The sequence below is a fragment of the Neofelis nebulosa genome, chromosome 10 (genome assembly GCF_028018385.1).
Source record: "Neofelis nebulosa isolate mNeoNeb1 chromosome 10, mNeoNeb1.pri, whole genome shotgun sequence".
NCBI classification, from domain to species: domain Eukaryota; kingdom Metazoa; phylum Chordata; class Mammalia; order Carnivora; family Felidae; genus Neofelis; species Neofelis nebulosa.
Window position 1 is genome coordinate 46,475,986 of NC_080791.1, and position 18,669 is coordinate 46,494,654.

General features: G+C 39.2%; 1 protein-coding gene across 9 annotated transcripts in view; it reads right to left on the reverse strand.

Moving 5' to 3' along the window:
* Positions 1–18,669, reverse strand: part of EED (embryonic ectoderm development) — a 194,701-nt gene that overhangs the window by 19,363 nt on the left and 156,669 nt on the right. For 6 of the 9 annotated variants that reach the window (XM_058687577.1, XM_058687579.1, XM_058687576.1 and 3 more), the window contains 3 exons: positions 5,690–5,842; positions 3,320–3,412; positions 121–186 (listed from right to left, as the gene is read on the reverse strand). In XM_058687577.1, coding sequence (XP_058543560.1) covers positions 121–186; positions 3,320–3,412; positions 5,690–5,842 — 312 coding nt within the window. Of the gene's footprint in view, positions 1–120; positions 187–3,319; positions 3,413–5,689; positions 5,843–10,566; positions 11,347–18,669 lie in introns of those variants that run through there. The other 3 variants (XM_058687572.1, XM_058687573.1, XM_058687581.1) reach the window with 3 other exon arrangements.

Genomic DNA, 18,669 nt, shown 5'->3' on the forward strand with positions numbered 1-18,669 from the left:
TTATGACAGTAAAGGAATAGCACTGGGTAAAGAAAGGACAAAGTAATTAATTTAGAAAAGTTTTGGTGTACTTATTGAAATTTCTTTAGCCAAAGATATTAAAAACCCAGGAAAGGATACATCAGCATCCACATAAGATTGCAACAACCGGATTTCTCCTTGTGAGTGACATTCATATAAGGTAACCTAATAAGAACAAAAATACGGTAAAATTTCATTTCAAATACAAAAACATACTCTCTTCACCTGTGAAACATCTTAGTCACAAATGTGTCTTAGAGACACTATAGAAACTATTGCTTTAAAATAGCTTCTTTAGGGGCGCCTGTGCGACTGTTTGTTAAGTGTCTTACTTTGGTTCAGGTCACGATCTCACGGTTCACAAGTTCGAGCCCCACACCAGGCTCTGTGCTGACAGCTCAGAGCGTGGAGCCTGCTTGATTCTGTGCCTCCCTCTCTCTCTGCCCCTCCCCCGCTCATGCTGTCTTTCTCTCTGTCAAAAATAAGTAAACATTAAAAAAAAAATTAAAAATATCTTTTACTTATTTTTGAGAGAGAGAGAAAGTGAGAGCACAAGTAGGGAGGGGTAGACAGAAGATCCAAGGTGGGCTCCGTGCTGACAGCTGGGAGTCTGATACGAGGCTCGGATCCCCCACTGTGAGATCATGACCTGAGCCCAAGTCAGACACTTAACCAACTGAGCCATCCAGGGGCCCCTAACTTTCTGATGTATGGGAGTCCTTTTTATTTGCCACATATTCTAAAATTAATACTATCTGTATAATATACAATTTAACTGTAATAAATTTCTTTCCATTTTTTATAGTTTATAGTTGTGTTAGCAGTAACTTAATAATTTCAAAAGAAATAAGAACTAGCGGCGCCTTGGTGGGTCAGTCGGTCAAGCGTCCAGCTTCAGCTCAGGTCATGATCTTGTGGTCCCTGCGTTGGGCTCTGTGCTGACAGCCCAGAGCCTGGAGCCTGCTTTCAATTCTGCGTCTCTCTCTCTCTGCCCCTCTCCAGTGTGCACACACGTGCGCACTCTCCCAAAAATAAACGTTAAAAAAAATTTTTAAAATATAGTAACTCTATAAATCACCTATCACTACTAAGTTAATAAAAGCTCTACATTAATAGTCTAAAAAAAATTCCTTATATGACTGCTAAACTAGGTTATATCCCAGAAGGTAATTTTTTTTTAAAAGAAGTCCAAACAGAACTTTTTATAATTCAATATACTATGTAATGGCCTTCAATGTCATTTTTTTAAGTGTTTATTTTGAGTGAGAGAGAGATTAATTGTGAGTGGGAGAGGGGCTGAAAGAGAGGGAGAGACAAAATCCCAAGCAGGCTCCCATGCTGTCAGTGCAGAGCTCAAGAAACTGAGCCACCCAGGTGCACTCCCTTCAATGTCATTTTAAATGATAACAGGGATACTTTTTGTTAGAATGCATGGAATATTTAAAATAGCATACTGGAGCACAAATTATACTAATTCTCATATTATCATGGCCAAGTTGGTGAAGTATAATCTTAGGTTTACAGTGATGTCTTACTTAAAGTAGATTCAAACTAATCAATGCAGTATGCTCCCAACTAGGAAAAATAACCTTAATCTTTTCTTGAAACCACATCACTTTCCCCACAAATTTTTTTTTTTCAAAGAACTTAGGAACCAAACAACTATAGGCAGGCTACATATCACAAACTACATTTGGCTAAACACCAAAAAAACCCCTGCTGTCCCATGTTATCAACTGTAGTAGCCGAGTTTCAAATTTTCAGAATTTCAACAACCTAGTAAAGCACCAGAGCCTTAAATGTAATTAGACCTTCCTTAAAGGAAGTTTTCCAGGAAATACCTAAAGTCAAATTTTACTTTTTAGAAAATAGGTATCTAGAAAAAAATGATCTAGCCCAGAATAGATGCATATGTGTTCCTGTGATTTGGAAATATGCTGACATTTGAAAAATATGGAGATGACAGTCCCTGGTTATAAAGTTAACTTTGAGAACAGAATACCAACGCTAACAAAAAACAAATACAGAAAACAGTGTGCATTAAATCATGTTCTTTTATTGCCTAAGAAGCTTAGCACAATTACTAAAGAACCGTAACATTTTTTTTACTCAAAGTAACAAAGTATAAAACATCTCTCTGATTCACTCCTCTTCACCTCTTGGGCTAAAGGCAGAGGAAGTGACTTATATTTGTTATCAACCTATATCCAATTCATCTATTTCCTCCATTTTTCTTTTTCCAAATACAACAATAAATTTCTACATTATTCCTCATAACTGCTAGTACAGTATTAATGGATACCCAGAATGTTAGCTAATACAAAGTTAAGAGGACAATTTTTCCTTGAGGTGATTTCAATTTAATAAATAACTCCAGAGACTCCCTGGAAAGCACTAAGGAATCTTCCTGTTCTCCATTTATTTAGAGTTAAATAGAATAATAAATTGCTATCCACCAGTTGAATCCCTGGTCTAACTGAAAAGTTAAATAATGGTTTCTGTTAAAATGTGCCAGCATGCTTCTTCCATACACTTCTTTCAGTTCAAGATACTTTTGGCTTCCTCAAATAAAAACAAATCTAACACAGATGTTTATTGAAAATCCTTAAAATACTTTGAATAACTATTATACAAATCTACTGGATATATGCTTTGTGTTTACAGAGAGCCACTAATTAAGTTTATTTTTAAGAAACTACAGACCTTGGGGGCATCTGGGTGGCTCAGTCAGTTAAGCCTCCAGCCTGCAACTTCAGCTCAGGTTATGATCTCATGGTTCGTCAGTTCGAACCCCTGTTGAGCTCTGTGCTGACAGCTCAAAGCCTGGAGCCTGCTTCAGGTTCTGTCTCCCTCTCTCTCTGCCCCTCTCCCGCTTGCACTGTCTCTCTCTCTCTCTCTCTCTCTCTCTCTCTCAAAAATAAGTAAACATTAAAAAAAATATTAAAAAAAGGAAACTACAGACTTTGTATCTTAAATGATAAACTAGTTAAATCACTTCCAAAAACAGAAGTCAATTCTTTCAGCCATGCAAAACAAAATATTTATGAAGACAAAATATAAACAGAAACCTGTTTCATGAACAATTGGAAATACATGAAATAAAGATGGATTTTCAGTCATGAATACTAGTTTTAACAATTTTAGCTAGTTTTGACAATCACTAAAACGCTTTGCTTTTACATAAATACCATCAAACCAGCTATGCCAAATTTACTTCAAAATCATCACACTTTAATATTATAATAACACCACAGTCTAATAATCAAGTCAAATGCCAAGCAGACCCCTGAACACTCACTCTGTTGCTTCCTACAGTTGCAAACACTAACGGATCTCCTTCTTTACTGTGCCAGTTAAATTGTACTCCAAACAATGGTTGATTATGATCTTCCTGTAAAATAATCATAAGAAAAATTACTATAATTTAGAAACAAAAGAATGGTGAACTGACCGTTTTCCCTTATAACCCCTCCCCCCTCCAAAAATGTAGGCTACTATTTAAGTCAGAGGTCAGGTAACAAGCATTCAACTATGAATTAATACGATTTGCCTTCTATTTACTTAAATTCAATCATATTCTTCTGAATCAAAATTAAACTGGTTTAATTACTGTAGATGCATTTAATCTCTTAGGAGGTAATTTATGTTTCTGAAATAGGAGATGAACAAATACACTAAGAGTTAATATAGCTTCTCTAACACTCACTAAACTTTATTAGGTTTAATTTTTCCCTTGTAAAGCAAAGCATATCAAACTCCATTCAAATCATTACTTTCTATTATTCCTATAGAAACAACTTTAAATAATCTTGATTTTGGGTCCTAAAAGAAAAATATCCCATGGAGTTTTATCATGAACAAGAATACTGGAACACTGGGGACCAGGGGTGACAATAGACTGTAACTTCAGTTACTAGGAAGCTATAAGGAGGTGCACAAAAAACATACGGTTAACCCTTGAACAACACAGGTCCACTTAAACACGGATTTTTTGGATAATTACAGTACTGTAAACGTATTTTCTCTTCCTTGTGATTTTCTTTTTTTTTAAGATTTTATTTTTATTTTATGTATTTTTAATGTTTTAATTTATTTTTGAGAGAGAGAGAGAGACAAAGCACAAGACAGGGAGGGGCAGAGAGGGAGAGACAAAATCAGAAGTAGGCTCCAGGCTCTGTGCTGACAGCTCAGACTCGTGAACTGTCTGGGGCTCGTCAAGTGGGGCTTGAGCTCGTGAACAGCGAGATCTTGACCTGAGCCGAAGTTGGACGCTTAACCAACTGAGCCACCCAGGTGCCCCCCTTGTGATTTTCTTAGTAACATTTTCTTTTCTCTAGCTTATTTTACTGTAAGAATGCAGCATGTAACATACAAAATACATGTTAATCGACTTTATGTTATTGGTAAGATTAACCAATAACCAATGTTATTGGTGAAGTATGTTATTGGCTTCTGGTCAGCAAGGGATTATTAGTGGTTAGGTTTTTGGGGAGTCAAAAGTTAAACTTGGATTCTCAACTGCACGGGGGCAGGGGTGACAGCATCCCAATCTCTAAGTTGTTCAAGGGTCAACAGTATTCACTTTTGTTCACAAAAATTATTTTTCAGCCTTAGAATTTTACTGGCAATCTCCTGGCACTGAACGTTAACTTTCACACTCGCTTTTAAAGTGTTAACAACTTTCATTTCTCATCCTTTGAAAAGCCACAGCTTTAGGCTTCTGAAATATTTAATCAAATTATTTAAACAGTCAAAACCAACATCTTCCAGATATATTATCTAAAAATGGGTTAAGATAATTAAATATTAACACAAAACTATTAATGGACACTTTGCTTTTTTAAAAAGTATATTAATTTCTCTCCTTCTAAGAGAATATAATTTGACGCACTGAGCCATGTATATTGCTACATTGACAAGAAAATAATTTCCCTAGAGACATAACTTCTTATGCTTTCCCAATACTTTACCTAAAAATATATTCTTATATTTAGAAAGATTCTAACTTACATACGTAAAAGATAATACAATGTATATTTTTGTCAGTGTAGGAAAAATACTCCCAAATTTAAAAAAGAGAAAAAGAATAATATGTAAAGGAAAACATTTTAAATAAATATCAATCCTTTTTATAACTAAAAATGCTTTTGAGGAAGCAGCAATTTAAATAACTCCAAAACCTTGTTTTCCCCAAATACTGAATATTCAAAAAAGTTAATTTACACATTTTCCTTTGAAAACAATTTCAAATAAGACAAATGATAAGAACATTTAAAACCTGCAGAAAAACATGTTTCAATTTGTGCTGAAAGTTAATGGGTCACATTCAGTTCTTTTTAGTAACAGGTATCAGGAAATGGCTTTATGTTTTTAAAGTTTTAACAAAATGTGAAGAATAACATATCCCAAAATCTTTTATCTTAATACAAACAATAAAGAAAACCCTGTATGCAGTACTAGGTATTACCCATTTAAATTAAAACAAAACAAAAAAAGTTAAACAAATGGACTGTAATAACTATGTGGTCTATGCTAAAAAAAAAAAAACACCCTTCACAGCACTCTAATTTTAAACTTGACAAAGTACGTTGAGCATAAAATGTTTATCACTGAGAAATAATTCTGAAGCCTAGCATTCAGTCCACAGGATCTGTCTTTCAGCACATACCTTGAGACTATTTACACACTTGAAAGAATATTTGCATTTCTTTGACTTCCATTTTCCCTTCCCCCAACTTTTCCTTCCAGGAGCATTTGGTGTATTTGTAGGTGTATCAGGGCGTTCAGTGTTTGTACCACTTTCTATACTGACAGCATCATCCTGTAAGCAGTAAATTGGGAAAAATTACGTGAAACAGCAATACTGCAGCAGCAAATCACAGGGTAGCTGCTCATTGACCTAAAAGCAGTGATTAATAAATTCTGTAAGAAATGCAAAAATTTATTCCTGTCTCCAAATAAGGATATAAAGGAAACTAGCTACACTTTAGGATTTGTGGATTTCAGCAACAATCTAAACAAAAAAGCTAATCAGAATAATGAGAATAATACTGCCTTTAAATAACAAAGCATTGGTCTGTGCCAGCCACCTTAATACACTGGCTCATTTCATCTTTACAGCTCTTCACAGAAGGTACTGTTAGATAAGAAAGTGTTGTTTAGAGATCCTAAGAGGTCTCTTGCTACTAGGGTTGCTGGGATTCAAAACAAGCTGTGACTCCTAAATCTGACTGAACTACATGTTACATGTCTTCATAATTTATTTGACCGCTGCTCTGTTTGCAGCACGGGGGTTGGTAGCCCTTTGAGGATGATGAAGTATTGATGCCTCTTATTTTAGATGTAGTTTTTGAAAATCCTGTTATTCAAATTCCGCTTAATTATAACACAAACCATTTAGAATCTTTATAAAATCCTACATATTCTGTGCTATTTACAAGTGACATTTGCCTCACAGCGCTTATGTAATAATGATACTTTTATAGAACTCCAGAAACTCTCTATAATTAAAGTAAAATCATTCCGAATGTAGAAATGACTGCAGGAAACCATGAAAATTCACTTAATTTATACCCTATCTCCAGTGCACAAAATACATTCATGGCCCTCTAATCTAAGATTTAACTACCTCCTTTGATTACATATTCCAGTATGTTCTTTGGAATAAAGAGATTTATTTAAACCTATTGCCTTAGGGCAACAGCTCCTAAATTCATTCCATAGAAAGGCTGTTTTTGCAGAGTGCCTGTTAACATCTATTAGAACAAGTCTAGGAAACACTGCCTTAGGGGCTATTTCTAAACGATTGCTTCCTAAACCTGGTGTTACATTTACAAAAGGGTAAAAATTAACTGGAGTGTCAAAAAGCATATAAAAAATTAATACCATACAAACTCACCTAAAAACAGTATGGTTTTATACAATTGTTCTTGGGGGTAGTCTTCAAAACTTCAAATGGTTCCTACCTTTTTAAAAAATACACTAATTATTCTGGAATATACTGAACTGGATGAAAAGACTAGATAGATGGTACATAATAGGTGCTCAATATTTGGAATTTTAATCTTAATGTAAATATAATCAGATAAAAAATGTAAACTTTTAAGTTCAGTTCCCAGGCTGAAATCATGGTTTATATCTCTATTTCTCCCCCTCTTCACAGTTTCAGAGTTAACATCTAGTGCAGAAAGTAACCGTCTTTCAGTGGAAAACTATGCATTATCTATAGCACCTTTCCAGGTTATCATATTCTAGCCCTCTTCATTGCCTTTAAACCTCACAACTCATTTTATATTGTGGGTAACTAACTTACACTCCTGTAAATTCTGTCTCCAAAGGTAAAGTCTCAAAATATCTTCCCTTCTACTCTGGAAAAAAACTTTTGTCTCCATTTGCAATTTCACCTCTACATTCCTTTAATGTATACTGTCTGACTTACACTTGCCCAGTTCTCTCACATGAGTAAGATGAAAATTATGTTTCACTTACCGTTTTTATGGAAACTGTCTTTTAACACTGGAGAAATGAAATAATAAAACTGACATTTATTCACCAGCTTCTTTACATTCTGGCCCGAATTTCAACCGCTAATCAAGAAACCACACAAAACCCTGTTTTGTTTTTTTTAACTGACCACTTAACTTACCCACCTCCTTCCAAAGGAAAATCACAAAGGAATCAAATGGAAATGCAAGTCGCAATGCTTTAATTTTATCTTTAAATTAAAATCAAACCTTTGCTGAGTATCTGTGTATAGGGTGATTTCCACTTTGGCCCCTCCTCAAAGTACAGAATGATGATATGGCACTACCATCTTCATTTGCCCAGCAAGAAAACAGGGATAGTAATTTGTCCCTTAATCTTGCCACAGGTTGCTTAAGCAAAGGATAAGTCTCCAGATTTAGCCCTCTGCTAGGCAACCATTAGTACTCTTCTAAAAGTTACATACTCTGCAGTCCTAAGACCTTTAAAAATTCAATAAAATGGCATATACATATATACTTAAACTTAAAATATGTCCTTTCAATTCTCTGATGCACATTCACAGTAGTATTTGCTCAGGTTACCTTAACTCCAACTCAAAAACACCACATTCTTTCCTCACTTCCTTTTGGCCTTCTCTTCGCTATTTGGTTTCCAAAGAGTTAAGACCACTGCCCCGTTAGCTTTTTCTGAACTAATTTTTCTACAGAGTTCTCTACTGCTTTTCCTTATTGCTTCGTCCTAACTTATGTCCTACATCTGAGGTCCTTGGGTGGAATTCAGAGGGTGTCTGAACCTAAATGGCAAAACAAACCCGCTTAATGTTCACCATCTTTAACTGAAATTTAGCACTTTCTTCTATTAAATGAAGGTAACATACTGCTGTAGCTGTGACTTTCTCATCAGTGGAAATCAAGTATTTTTATATCATATGCTAGTAGTTGCAGATATCAAAAAATTGCCTATGCCCATCATTACTACCAGACACCTTTCCAGATTTAGTTACTTAATGTGCTGCTAATAAAGAAGCACTTTCTTTAAACACTTTATATTAAAGGACTTAATTTATGAAAAAAATCTTAAATTTGTTTTGAAAATATTTTTAAGGTATTTCATAATTTTATTATTTTGTTCATAATCTTATATATTGTATTTTATACATTTAAAATGTTGTTCTGAGAAGACTACCCAGGATTCATTGAAGTGTTCCAACGCACAAAAAAGGTTTAAAGTCCCTACCCAAATCAGGGAACCAAAACAAAGGCTTACTCCATTGTTTGGTTCTAAGCAGCTTTAGAATGCAAAGAATATATCCTCCTTAAGGGTCTACCAAAAACAAAACAAAAACAAAAACAAAAACAAGCAATTTATTTTGTTCCCTGAAGTTTTCCTCAGTCTAGATTATTGGCATTTTCATTACAGTTCTGCTTGATTAGTATGCGCAAGGGCCAGAAGCATTAAGTCTTCACAGTAACTAACACTTGTATAGTACTTCTGGGGCAGGCACTCTTTTCATCACTTTACCTGTATTATCTCTTTTAGCTCTTACAAATACTCGAGGTAAAGGCCATTATTTCTAAGAAACTGATGAAACCAGACCAAGTACCTTGCTCAAGGTCAAGCACCCAGTAAGGAGTAGATTTGGAAATTTTAACTTAACATGTGGATCCAATCTGTACTCCTAACCTAATCTGCCCAGAAAACACTTTTTAAAAAGCAGAAATAAAACAGGTTCCAAGGACTAGAATGAAGAAGGTCAACAATGTTAGAAAGTAATATATAAGACTGAGAAGCACAAACAGGAAAAAGATTTGAGGTAACATTCAACACCTAAACTTTCTAGAAACTTTAAGTTGGAACTAACAATTCCCCAAACATCTTTCTTCTATCTGCAAAAATATTCTTTCCCATCTCGAGTGAAACTTTCGGTAATGACCCCATGCCATACATATCCTTCAGTCGGTGATGTAATGATATAGAATTTAGGAACGGGGTGTGTATCATAGCGTTTATTCCTAAAACTAGCCAAAAGGACGAGAAAATGAAGAATTTACATCACGCTCCTATAACACTTTAAAGATTTAAGAAATATATTCAGATTCTATTGCCATATATTATGAAAACAAGGTTCACACTGTGCAGTAATACCTTTGAACTGTCAAGACATTTTGCTGACCGTATTGGATATAAACTTAAAATTAATGTCACTTTAGTTATTACTGGCGACTTACCTAACACTAGATGATTATGGAGATCCATTTCAGAGCTTAAAAAAAAAGTCTGATTCCAAAATACCTTACACTTGCGAAGCCACTGGCCCACACCTAAAAACATCTGCCTTTACCACTGTTACCTAAAATCCTCCAGGTCGTCCCCTTTATTTTAGTAAAAATTTTCAGAACAGTAATCGACTCTTAGTACTTCAACGGTGATTTCCCTCTCCGACTCAGAAGACGACCCTCTCAATTCTGCTCCTCCGGAAGAAAAGCCGCCTGTCAGGCACACCCCATTCCCATCCAAAAGACAGAAGTAGACATAAAATCCCACCTTTAGAAGAGTCACCCATACCCCTGAAAACGAAGATCTATCTACTCTTCCCATCCTGAACAGCATGTAAAGGTCAAAAAAGTGACACAATCCCCAAACTCCTCTTAAAAAGTCACTAACACACTCTAGCTCCTCCTTCCAACTTTCTCAGAAAAAACTCTAACTTGCCTTTTAAACTACTGGAATCTCAGATCCGCACTCTCCCCAAATCTCCCAAAGGCCCAAACACTGCCCAACCACGCAAAAGGATCTCAGAGCAGACCCCTTCAGACCCTCCTCCCACCACGCTCTCTTAAACCACTCTCCTTCGCCAAGTTTCTGTTTGCTCTCGGCCCCTGCTCAAAATCCCCATAGAGACAAGTTCGATTTTCTCCTCCACGCCCGCGTTTTCCTGCGGGTGACACCTCTCCCTCCCCCCCCGCCAAAGCAGCCCGCCCGCCCCCGCACCGACAGTTTAAAAAGAATTTAAAACTTTCATTCCAGAGTTCCGTCCACACTGCTCTGGGCTGCACTCACATTCTCGTCTCCAGAGAGGTCGGGGTTGCTGTTCTCGTCGCTGCTCAGCTTCTGCTTCTTGGCCGCAGGCATGTCTGTTCCCGCCGGCGCTGTCGACACTTCCCTCTCGGACATATTCCTCCGCCTCCCTCCAGGTTCCTGCCGCCTAGGGCGGGGCCTCCGCCACACCGCCGTCAAGCAAGCCCGGCCGGAGCCTGCCGCAAAGTTGCCACTGCCGCCGCCACCTCCACCGCTCCCCCCACTGTCGCAAACCGCGCCCAGCCGCCGAGGCGGGCGTGCGTGCGACCCCGCCACACTGCTGAAAAAGGGGCGCGCGTGCGCGCCCTCCCGCGCAGCTTCCTGGCTCTTTCCCTTTCCCTGCTCCCGTCTTGCCCTTTTCCCGCCGCCCTCCCGGCAGTTTGCACGGAGAGGTGAAGATCCGTTAGCTTTCGAGAGCAGTATTTCGTACGTCCTTTCCCTACTGCCGCCTCGAAAAAGGAGGAGCGGAACTCAAAGGGATGCCCCCTCACCCCCTTCCTCCTTCCAAAGACGTTTCAGCCGCAATCGGCCCAATCCTTCGATCCCCGACCCGCTGCAAGGACTCGAAAGTCTGTGGAATGGACTAGACCACCAATGTTCCAGGGGATGGGGGAAGATACGAGAAGTCACCTCTTGCTTTAGCGGCATATGCCAAGCGTCCTTAATCTTGAGTTCGGAGGACAACTCTTTCACGTTATTCATGGAACTGTTGAAGCTCTAGCTTTTGGTTGTCATTAGGAGTTGGAAAACTGTAGAGTGCCTCTCACTTGTCTCCCCCATCTAACAAATGGAAGTTACCCGCTAAGAGGTGCGCATGCGCTGGGGCGTATTCTCGCGCTGGGTTGTCCAGACCCGCCTACTCGGGCCCCTCCTCTTCGAAATCTTGTTTGCTGAACCAGGTAGTCTTCCACCGGGTTGCTATAGTCCGAGATGGATTTCGAAGAACGACGAAGTCGTAGTATCTGGATGCGTCCTAAAGTCTTGATGAATATTTAATATGATGAATATTTATTTCAATCAGTGATTCTTCTCACCCAATTGGTGCCAACATTGGGTATCGTTTAATTTAGGAATATCCTGTAATTATGATTTTAGACTCCAATGAGTTATAGCCTAAAGGGCTCTTTTTAACTGTTAAAAAAATTGCCAAGGTCTGAAAATAAGTAGTTATCTCCAACTATGTATAAGGCTGTGATACTTAACAGACAAAATTTGGAGACATACCAGATAAAATTTTAGGGAAAGGCAACATAACTGGTATACTTGACCAAAATGTTTGTTTCCAACAAGTGTTAGTATATCTGGGCTCTTGACATGTGTCACATACATTGGCGAACCTTGTGGATTTGTTAGATGGTTCATTAAGTCACGTAATCAAATCAGGAAAAGGAGGGCCAGGTCAAGAAATAAAAGCCAGACCCTCAGCCCCCTTTTTGGTAGCTCTTAGTTGTGACTACTTCTCTTTCTGGGCCTCATTGCCCTCATCCATAAAACTGAGGAAATTGGAAGGGACCTGACACTTCTTGAGCACCTACTTAATAATACATATTTTTTCTCTCTTATAACTCATTACATCATCCAGTGGATAACCTGAATAGAGTGCCCCGTACATAAAATTCTTGTGTACTTGAATTATTTTTGCATGATTCCTTAAGAGACAGTATCAGTTTCATTATCTGCAGCTTGCAAAGTCACTTTTCCTTTTGGGAATGGAGTTAAGAATGATAAAAAGGAAGGTAAGGTAAGGCAAAGGGCAGAACAAGGCTTTTGCAGTGAAAATTTAGGAAAAATAAGCTGAAAAAAATTAAAGTTCAGGTCTTAATAATAATAGTAATTGCAGTCATTTGCTGAATTCTTCTAATGTTCCAGGCACTACTAATTACTTCTCAATTGGTGAGAAAGAGATGTGACTTGTATGGAGTCAGCCACTGAGAAAGTAAGATGTGCTTTGGTATGACATTTTCATGGGCAGAGACAAACTTCCCCTGTCTGTTGAAAAGATTGTGAAACTTTGCTCTACAATTAAAGACTAATCAACTAAAACATTTCCAATCCAAATTACTCTATGTGTCTGGGATCAGTAGGAGCTGGGAAGTGGGAGTCAAATTCTGATCATAAAATGAAGAAAGTTGCTGAACATTTGAAAAAGGACATAGATGGAAGGAAAATGCCTCTAAGCATGCATGTTATCTGTAACAAAGCAAAAATACTTTTAAAGAGTTTTGTTACAACTTGCAAGGATATTTTAATTATTTTAATTTTTTATGGGTCAGGGATAATAAATGGAAATTAGTTAAAGCTCATTACTGATGTTAAAAAATCATTTTGACACTTGTTAAAATAGTAGTGAACTTTATTCAGGATTATTGTAATAGGTGTCAAGACTGTTGCAATAGGAAAGAGATAGGGCTCAACTCTGAAACACAGCAAGGACAAGTGAGGACTTATAATCAAGGAGCAGAGTTGGAGTTGAAGGAGTTTAGGACTTGCCATCCACAATATGCTGCTTTGGTATATTGGTGATTTTGAGCTAAATGCACTTGAAAAAAAAAGGCTTCCTCTAAACTCTTCTTATCTGCCTGAAGACAGATCCTCCAAAAGGAGCTCAACTGTTACAAATCCCCTCCCCAGGAGTTTCATCAACCAGAGAAGACTGACTTATCACAGAAAAGACTAGAAGTCACACCACACCCAGACAGACTTTGTCACAAACTATCAGAGCTCCCATATATTCTAATGACCTATTCATCTTTCCAAAAAATCATTTACTTTTCCCTGTGTGACATACATCTCCCAACTCCTTCCCCTATGGAGATGGTATAAACTCAAATCTCACTGCTTTTTGGGGTATTCGCTTTTTTCCGCCTGTGATGCCCTGTGCGTGTTGTATTAAAAGTTAATAAACGTGTACACCTTTTCTCCTGTTAATCTGTCTGTTGTCAGTTTATTTCCTAGACTCAGCTATCCAACCCAGGAGGGTAGAGGGAACGTTTCCTCCCCTGTGGGTGGGGGATGGACAGAAACTTAGAGGAAACATCCAGGGTAGGAGGATTCTTTGTAAACTGACTTGCCAGGATGATCAGATATCCAGAGTGGGGAATAAGAATTTGATCAGCTATCAAGGGTGGGGATTCTCTCTAAACTGATTTAAGATTCTTGCTACAACTGGACTAGGGAGACCAAAGACAGGACCCAAGGATAAGGCCTATTGAGAAGAGGGCCCAGAGGAGCCACACTACAATTTGGTCAAGAGGAGAGTCTTTGTCACTAATCTAACACATATAAAATATCATAGGTGTCTCATTTGGAGTGCTATCTCTATGGCATTAATTTAATAAACACAAAAGACTAATTACCTATTTAATAAATTTTCAACACCAAATTACTGTGAGGGATTTCAGAAACCATTACAGTTTAAGTCTTACCACCCACAGTTTTACAAATGTGGAAACTATGATTTAGTATAATTAAACAATTTGCCCAAAGACACACAGCTCTTCAACATGGCAAAGCTGGGGTGCCCCAGTGGCTCAATTGGTTAAGCATCCGACTAAGGCTCAGGTCATGATCTTGAGGTCTGTGATTTCAGGCCCAGTGTTGGGCTCTGTGCTGACAGCTCAGACCCTGGAGCCTGCTTCAAATTCTGTGTGTGTGTGTGTGTGTGTGTGTGTGTGTGTGTGTGTGTGTGTTTCTCTCTCTCTGCCCTTTCCCCACTTGGGCTCTTTCTCTCTCAAAAATAAATAAATATTAAAAAAAATTTTTTTTAAACAAAATGGCAAAGCTAAGGATCATATTTAGGTCTGATTGGTTGGAAAGCCAAAGCACTTTTGCCTCAAGGTGATAAACCCAGGCAGCTCTAGATTTATGTAATTCTACTCAGGTGCTTGGTCTTTAGACCACATAATCTTCTATACACTATCAAAGAAAGCTACCTAACTTGAGACAGAAAGAAAACATAACTGGAGAAACAAGGGAATCCAAATGAAGTCTGGAGTTTAGTTAATGGTTACAGACATATTTTAGTTTTTTAAATTTTGACAAATGTGCCATGGTAATATAAATGTTAAAAATGAGGGAAACCGAGTGAAGGGTATACAGGAAGTCTCAATACTATCTTTGTAACTTTTCTTTAAAATTATCCCCTATACACCAAAAACCCTACTTAAAAAAAATCTATTTCATATTAGACTTTGGGGAACACTAGACAGAAATACCCGTTAGACTTCAAATAAGTGGTTGACCCATCTTGAAAAACTTATAAAGATCATTTATTTATAAAGAAAAGAAACTTTACAGCCTCCCTTCCTATTGTTTTATAGTATCATGTAAGCTTCAACTCAGGAAATGAATTTCAAAAGCTAAATTAAATCCTTCCCATTTCAATTGAAGTCTATTTCTCATTCATTCAACATTTTTTTGTCTCTTCTGCTTCATAAATAGCAGCTGTTCATCATCACTCATGCACTCTGTAATCATAGCCTTGCAGATCCAGTTTTCTATGAACAGAACATCATATGGCTTCTTTGAACATTTTAAAATCAATCGGGAGGAATTTACTGAATGCCATTTATGTGCAAAGCATTAAGGTAATTATATGGGGGGGGGGGTGGCTAAAAAGGGAAAATAAGACACAGTCCCTGCCTTCAAAAAGCCGAATATGCTTCCAGCATTAAAAAATATCTCATGCAGGGGCTCCTGGGGTGGTTCAGTCAGTAAAGCAACTGACTTTAGCTCAGGTCACGATCTTACAGTTCGTGGGTTTGAGCCCCGTGTCGGGCTCTGTGCTGACAGCTCAGATCCTGAAGCCTGCTTTGGATTCTGTCTCCCTCTCTCTCTGCCCCTCTCCCACTCATTCTCTCTCTCTCTCTCTCTCAAAAATAAATAAATATTAAAAAAAAATTTTTTTTAAAGTCTCATGCAGGGGCACCTGGGTGGCTCAGTTGGTTGAGCATCCGACTTTGGCTCAGGTCATGATCAAGCAGTTCATGAGTTCAAGCCCCACATTGGGCTCACTGCTGTCAGCCTGTCAGAGCACAGCCTACTTTGGTTCCTCTGTCCCTCACTCTCTGCCTCTCCCCCGCTTGTGCTCTCTCAAAAATAAATACTGAAAAAAATATATAGATGTCTCATGCAGACTTTCTGCCTGCATTTTGAGAGTGGTTCTTCCCAAGAAGGTGCTGGTGCTGCATCAGTCATGGATTCTTGTCAGCCCTGCCACTCTAATCCTTGGAATCTTGACTCAATATAATTCTGTTCCCAGCCTGCCTCTTCTGAAGCTCTCCAGCTGAGGGAGGGGACCCCACTTCTCCCTTGGGGGGTGTTTGCTAACACCTCTGCATACCTTTGCCCAACAGCACACAGCAGGGCTCTCCTCCCATATCTAGAAGGTAGATGGCATTTTGTTTCCTCATCATCCCAGCTTCGCAGGTGAACAAAGGAAGTAGGAAGTTGGAATGAGGAGCACAGAGCATGTCCCCAGATGTGAGATATTCCTAGACTGCAATTCAACTTCTCATCAACAGCTTACCTGGCATTCTCCAAAATGTATGTGATCTTAATATCTTTGCTTCAATTAAAGTTTTCTGAAAGGAGATGCCTTATCCTTACCAATGAGAGCTGTCAACTTCTCTTGTTTCCTGGTTTGGATAAGCTGCCCATTGCGTCAGTTGGCTAACTGAAGCCAAATGTAGCTGCCTGGTTATATTAATATCATTTTTCTTCCTCATACACTTTTTGATTCTCCTAATGTTTTCTTTCCCTCAGTCTGATTGATCCTCTTTTCTGGTTGTTATGGATCTGTAAAATATTTCCCTTTCATCTGTTACTAATACTGAGCAACTACAATATAAGGCAAAACATCCTCTGATTTTTCTGCACTTGCCCAAGATTTTAGATTAATCGTTGAAGGGTTGTGTTCCTATGCCACTGAAGAAAAACAGGTCAACCCCTCAGAAATGAGCTCATGCTCTAAAACTTAAGTGATTTGCATGTAAATTATAATCTGTCCAATATTTAAATCTAGGTGTTTTTAGGGCAGACTTAAACCCTAAAAGCAGAGGTTGGAAAAGTACAGCCTGTAGAGGCTGCTTTTAGACAACCAACTTGAGCAATGGAAACCTGAGTATGGTAGAAGGGCCCATAGTAACCACCAGCCTGAATACAAACAGGCCCATTAGGTGACCTACCTCAAAATATCCATAAGCCCTAGCTGACCAAAGAGTTAGTTACATCCAGGCACAGGTGTCAAAAAAGGAAAAATTCTGGGGCACCTTGGGTGGGTCAGTTGGCCGAGCACCTAATTCTTGATTTCTGCTCAGGTCATGATTCCAAGGGTCCTGGGATCAAGCCCTGTGTTGGGCTCCGTGCTGAGCGTGAAGCCTGCCTAAGATTCTCTCTCTCTCCTTCTCCTTCTGCCCTCTACCTGGCTTGTGCATGCTCTCTCTCTAAAATAAAAACTTTGTTAAAAAGGAAAATTCCATACATTCCCATATCTCCTCACCTCGCCCCCTTAACTAGAGCCCCCCACCACTGCCCCCTGCCAGACAGTCTCTCCTTTGCTGTCCTGCCCACTGCTCCCTTGCAGTGTATTCAATAAACTTCCATCTCCTTTGTTCTGCCTTGGGTGAATTCTTTCACATTCTACACCACTGGCCTCCACCCAACCGGGTCGCCCCACATTTGGTGGACCCTGCATTTGTTGGGGAGATTTTGCTGGCCCGAGGCTCTCCCCGGATTCTCCAGGAATTTCTCCAGACTTTCCCTTGGTGGACCAATTGTGGTATTCCCTGGAGAACTGATGTCCTCCAGCCAAGGTTACTCCTCGGTGAGGATCTGAAGCCCCAGAGAGAACCAGCTGGACTACCCTTGCCCCAAAGGGTGAGGGATTTCCCCACTTGCCCTCTGAAGGGATCCTTCCCTCCCTCTCCTTTCTCTTTTTGGCCCTTCCACGTTCTTAAAAAAATTTTTTTTTTGTTAATGTTTATTCATTTTTGAGAGACAGAGAGACAGAGCATGAGTGGGAAGGGGCAGAGAGAGAGGGAGACACAGAATCTGAAGCAGGCTCCAGCCTCTGAGCTGTCAGCACAGAGCCCAATGCAGGGATTGAACTCAAGAACTGTGAGATCATGACCTGAGCCAAAGTCAGACGCTCAACCAACTGAGCCACCCAGGTGCCTCTGGCCCTTCTGCATTCTTAACCCTACTTGCAGACCAAATGTTTGTAAATAAACATTTTTTTTTGTAAATAAAATTTTATTGGAACACAGCCATGCTTGTTGCATATTATCTATGGCTTCTATTGTGTTACAACAGCAGAGCTGACAGAACCTATATGGACCTCAAAGCCTGAAATACTTGACAACTGGTCTTTCACTAAAAAAGTCTGCTGACCTCTGACTTAGACAGAGGTCAGAGTTTTTCCACTTCTTTTTTTTTTTTCCAATGTTCATTTATTTTTGAGAGAGAGAGAGAGAGAGAGAGAGAGAGAGAGAAACAAAGCAGGAGCAGGGGAGGGGCAGAGAGAGAAGGAGACAACACAGAATCTGAAGCAGGCTCCAAACTGTCAGGACAGAACCCGACATGGGGCTGGAACTCATGGACCTTGAGATCATGTCCTGAGCTGAAACCAATAGTTGGACGCTTAACCAACTGAGCCACCCAGGCACCCCCAGAGTTTTCCACTTCTGAATAACTACCCAAGGGTGAGGTGGCCATCTTTAAATCTCTGTGACATACCCAGAGGCTAGGTGAAATGAATTGCCTTAGCTGTGGCCTGGGCCCCAGCCCATGACAGAGGGATCCCAGTACCTAGAAGTTTGTTGAGGCAGTGGTAAATGCATCTCCTGCTGAGCTGCTGCAGGATTTGAGGCAAATTTTTTAGCTTTCATGGGTCTGTGTCTTATGCAGAGAACTGCATGAAATGCTGTGAGCTTCTTAGTAGAAAAGGATTATTCGATACAGGCATGAAACTAGGATAATTCACCCTCAGACTAGTTTTCTCATCTCTGGTGTCTTGTGCAGTCCTCACTCATTGGCTCTTCCAGCAGAATGTGGCTCCTTTGTCTCTAGCACCTGCATTTCAGGGAT